We start from the raw sequence: 5,429 nt of genomic DNA, 5'->3' as shown, positions 1-5,429 counted from the left end.
GGAGACTTGTTGATAAACCAAGCTTTGAAACTAATGTTGGATGGTATTGAGCCTCTCTTACCTCAAAAGCTATCTCAAGAGGTGAGACTTTCCCTCACACTTATAAACTGAATACCAACCTCATCCACAACCAATATAGGATAACCTCAGCAAAATATGTGTACAGTGTGCATGAGCCTCCTAGCTTCCTCCTTTGTCTGTGGATGAGAGTTCACTACTACAAAACAGTTTTTCACCTACGAAAAATTGCCAATGGATTGCATCCATTAGTAATTAGAAACGGAATATCCGTTGGTAAAAATAATTCACTCTCAACTACGATAATCAGCAACGGATTTTCCGTTGGTAACAATAATATCTTTTTACCAACGGATATTCTGTACCTAATGTATCCGTTTAACATTTGGATCTTTCACCTATGGATATTCCGTAGGTGACGTACCAAATATTACCAACGGAAACAATCCGTCGATAATTAGAAACGGATTATTCAATGGTAAAAGTAATTCACTTTCAACTACGATAATCAGCAACAGATTTTCCATTGGTAATGATAATATCTCTTTACCAACGGATATTATGTGCCTAATATGACCGTTTAACATTTGAATCTTTCGCCTACGGATATTCTGTTAGTAATTAAAAACGAATTATCCATTAGTAAAAGTAATTTAATTATCCCACATCTGAAGTTTACAACAAAGTCTTTGGAATTGTCCTCTATAAATTTATGGTCCAATAAGTGATTAAACAATATTTTGATTTTTCAATTCAATTGTTTAAAAGTTCTAAAAAAATTATAATTATTAAATAAATAATAATAACAATAATAAAAAAAGTAAATAATTTATTTTTTTTAGCATGCCTCACACCTATAAAACTATTTACAACATTGATTTTTACAAATTATAATGGTAGACATTTACCAACGGAAAGTCAGTTGGTATTGGTTAAGATTTTTACCAACGAAAATTTCGTTGGTAAAAAATTCGCACATTACCAACGGAAATAACGAAATTTTCGTTGGTAAAATGTTTACTCTTTATCTACGACACAATCTGTTGGTAATTATCAGTGACCATCAAATTAATAACGGATTTGTGGTTGCAAATATTTCATTGGTAAAGAGTAATAATAATGGATATCAAGGTTTTAGGAACGAAAAATTCGTACCTGAAGCCATATTTTTTAGTAGCGGTTGTATTTATATGACAAGACTTAAGTCAAAATCCTTGCCCTAATTGGTTTCCAAGAAGTAGTTGATGAAGAAAAGGAAACAAATCTTTTGGTACTCGAATGCACTACGTGATTTCACAATCAAAATGCTTACGCTTACACAAGCATCCAAAATTGGATTCTGCATCTACCTGTTTGGCTAGTGCGGTCGCGCCCCTTAATTCTTTGCCTGCTATAATTTGGTCCCTCAATTCAGCTTCAAGCTTATGGATCACCTCTGATTGCTCCATAATTCTTCTAATTGATCAATTAAAATTTGGTAGATCATCATTTGCTCCTAGTCAACTCCAATTTAACTCCAAAAATGTCCTTTTACGCCAATTGCAGCCAAGTGCTTTCAAGTCAAGGTTTTACCTACAATTAACATATTTAAAATTAAATTAGGTAGAAATCCACTCAATTTTACATAAATAATCAAGTAAAGGTCTAAATATATATGTATCATAATTCATACGTAATAAATTTATCATATATACACACACATACATATATCTGTATATATTGGTGTTATTTCCTTCCATGTTCATTAAGGGTCCGTTTGATTGTAAAGGTGGAATTTGGTTGAAAAGAAAACGAATTTCAGGGAATTGAATCGCCTGAAAATTGTTTTCCTGAAAATTGTAAATTATTGTGTTTGATGGGTATAATTTTTCACGTGAAAATTGTTGAAATAAAAGTATTTTTTTTGTGTTAGTTTGACTTTGTTTTATATGAAAATTGTCAATTAAAGGGATGAAATTTACTGGTATTGGGGATGAAATTTATTTTCATTGTCAAAACAAAAAGAGAAAAATCAAGAAAATCATCTATCTTTTGGTATTCGTTTGATTTTGTTTTACATGAAAATTATCAATTAATTCTTAGAATTTGTTTTCATTACCCAAAAAAAAAAATGTCAATGGTAACTGGGAAAATCATTGGTGGGAATTGATTTTCCCACAAAAGCTAGAAAAACAAGTCCCAAGAAAATCAAGAATTTAATTTCTATGAAAAATAAAGTCTATCAAACACCATAAAAAGTGGAAGTTGGAAAATGATTTCCATTTTCCATGGAATTTAACCTCTATCAAACATGGTATAATAGTTACTTGTCTCCCTTATCCTCATTAAAAAATTGAAAGCAATTTGGTTATGAGTTACTACATCAATATAAATTTTTAAAGAGAAATAGGATCGGCATATTCTAGAAAATAATTATAGAAAAAATAAACTCCACTAGTACTAGATTCCTGGTTTAGTTGCAATTCTATATTTCAGAAAACTAGACAATAATTTGTGACACTGTCATGAGACTACGGCTTGTCCACTCGGGTACAAGCTGTACACGGTTTACTGACAATGTCAAAGAATTTTTGAGGAAAAATGACACTTCACATTTCCTCAAACTTCTATTTATAGAAAGCCTTTTAGTCACTGCCGAAAACTTAAGTGCAGAGATATAGAGAAGGAGAAAATTTAAAGAGATATGAAGCATTTTAGCCATCCCCATGAAATGCAAGTTATCGAAGTACCAAGCGAAAATAAGCAGCAAATATGTTTTGGTTGTAATCTACCCTTATTTGGTTCTTGTTACAGTTGTTCACCTTGCAGTTTTTACCTTCATAAATTCTGTTTTGAGTTTCCACAATCTGCTCAATTCAAATCCCAACACAAACACAATCTTGCCCTCCTCTACCCACCATATATCCAGGGGGGTTGTGAAGCCTGTGGTGAATTCTGCAATGGATTCACCTACAATTGCTCTAAGTGCAAATTTAACCTTCATGCCAATTGTGCTAGTTTGCTTGAAACTGAGCCCAGAAATGATCGTGAGAGATATATTGGGATGTTCTTGAGGCACAAGATATCAGAACAGAAGAAGACGAAAGCTGAACTTGGCTTGATGAAAGCTAAGAATCAGCACTATGAGACAGAACAAGCACGCATAAGACAGATGAGGATGGAATCGGATTTGCAGCGCCGAAGGCAAAACCTGTATAATCAACAGTTGAACAGTATGTCAGATTCTATAAATTTCATGGGACAAATTGGAACATCAAATTATACCTATAGATACTATTAAAGAAGATTTTAGCAGATTCTATCCATTTTCTTGAGACAACGTTATTCTCCTTTCTTGCTTTCTTGTGAGACATCTTTTGGTGTTCTGTCGCGTTGCTGTTTCTAATGTGTTGTGTTCATCATTTAAATGTTTGAATTTCTTTTATCTTTATTTCTACAAATTACTTTTTGCAGTTTGATATGTACCAGTCATTTGTATCGCTACTAAATTTGTGTACCATGAATCCAGTTTTTTCACTTCCTCCATTGCCTTTCTTTTATTTTGGTTCTCCTCTTTTCTTTTATTCTATTCTCTTCCAACGCTGAAATTGAAAAAATGCTTGCTTTTTGCATTTGTTTAGTCAGCACAAATATAAATAAGTTTAGGGCCTGTTTAGTAATTATTTTTTGAAAATCATTTTTTTTCATAATCATTTTCAACCATACATTCTATGGAATTCGTAACTCTTACCTACTTTCTAATACACACATTCTTCGAAAAAAAATTCAAAAAATTCTCTCCCAAACAAATACTTATTAATAAATCATTTTCTATTTTTTTTCATTCGAAAAACATAGGGTAGTAGTTAAAATAATTTACCAAGTGAATACATAACAAAGAAGGAATCTTTGACAAATAACATCTTTGAAGAGGTGTAGCAAAAACTAATAATACGTAATTAGACAATGTTGGTACAAGGAGATGCAGACAAAAGAATAACAATAATAAACATGAAATTATGCACTTGTTTGATCCCCAGTTTGGTGGATATAATGCATTTTGAATAGTAGATTGATGAAGAATGTGTGCTTAAAAATAAAAGAAAAGTTTTTGATTTGTTTGTAATATTATTTTATTGAATATTGTATGGTTGAAAATGAGTTTTGAAAAAATGAATTTTTAGAAAATTGAGAATCAAACAAAGGCTATAAAAGAAATTTTGCGCACGAATCTTCAACAATTTTGTTAATATTAAAAAATAACTAAATTATAATAATATTATAACCACTATTTTAAAAACATATTGACTAAACTTTTAAGAATCTATATGTTTTATTTGAACTCCTAATCAATGTAATCTCGTACCAAAAGTCAAATAATAAAAGGCCAACAATTGAACAACTGTAGCAATAATAATAATTAAACATGTACTCCTACATCATTCTCCAAGAATCAAAGAATATTCATCTTCGAATCTTAGTGTCTTTACCCAATGTCTTGAAAAGGTAGCAAAATTGAATTTTTATCTAAAAAATTTTCAATCTTGACTTTCATGTCAAGATTATTTAGATCGATAATAAAGTACAATTTTGAACTTCTTGTATGTCATTTGAGTCTATTCTGACGAGAGCCAATTTAGCCATATAGATTTTTAGAACTTTAAGCCTACATTATATAAGACCTTCTATATACACTTTATGAGTTTACCTATATATAAAGCGTTAATATTAAGGGAGGCCTCACCTACGTGGGCCCTAGGCAACTACCTATAGTCAGGGTTGCCCTTATTGATTGTGTCTTGACCATTATCACTTTCGAGAACTCTATCACTATCTGTAAATGTAGTTTCTTGATTCACCTGGTCATTGCTCCACGTCATTCCTCAAGCTCTTGGGCCTTTTTTAGAATTACAACCTAAAATACAATATTACAGCATGTGCAGATTTTTTAAAGGCTTTATTTATTTATTTTTAAATAGATACCTCCAAGTTTTATAGATCAACCCTCACGTATGGCTGAGAAATACCATGAAGACAAGTTCACATCGCAAGATTTTTTAAGGGTTTATTGACTAAAACAAATAGTCCATATGATGTGAATTTATGTGGCTCAGTTTTCTCAAGAGTTGTATTAGAGCCAAAAATACTAATCTCCAAACCATCTTCAATACCTTTCTTTTTTTTTGGAGAGTCATATGTAGAAATTAATCATCATTATATATGATTTTAATATCGAACTCATTATAAAATGTTGTAATGTGACTCAAATTCTAATGGGTATTGAAGTCCTAGTTGATATGGTTTTGAAGAAATCAAAATTATGTACCGAGAAGAAAAATTGCTGCATTTTTGCTAGCCTACCGCTAGCTGGCTGCGCAAGTGGCACCTATATAATTTCTACAGAGACTTGTTGCACGCCTGGCCCTCGAACT

The 5,429-nt window shown here is 31.5% G+C and overlaps 1 protein-coding gene across 1 annotated transcript; it reads left to right on the top strand.

Moving 5' to 3' along the window:
* Positions 1-2,604: 2,604 nt before the first annotated feature.
* LOC111391431 lies at positions 2,605-3,538 on the top strand. The gene has a single exon (XM_023016651.1). It carries the CDS (start codon positions 2,702-2,704, stop codon positions 3,296-3,298), a length of 597 nt encoding a protein of 198 aa, XP_022872419.1. The 5' UTR covers positions 2,605-2,701; the 3' UTR covers positions 3,299-3,538.
* The last annotated feature ends 1,891 nt before the right edge of the window (positions 3,539-5,429 follow it).

The sequence above is a fragment of the Olea europaea genome, chromosome 3 (assembly GCF_002742605.1).
Source record: "Olea europaea var. sylvestris chromosome 3, O_europaea_v1, whole genome shotgun sequence".
Taxonomy (NCBI): Eukaryota; Viridiplantae; Streptophyta; class Magnoliopsida; order Lamiales; family Oleaceae; genus Olea; species Olea europaea.
Note: the sequence above shows the minus strand (reverse complement) of the source record. Positions and strands in the feature narration are given on the sequence as shown.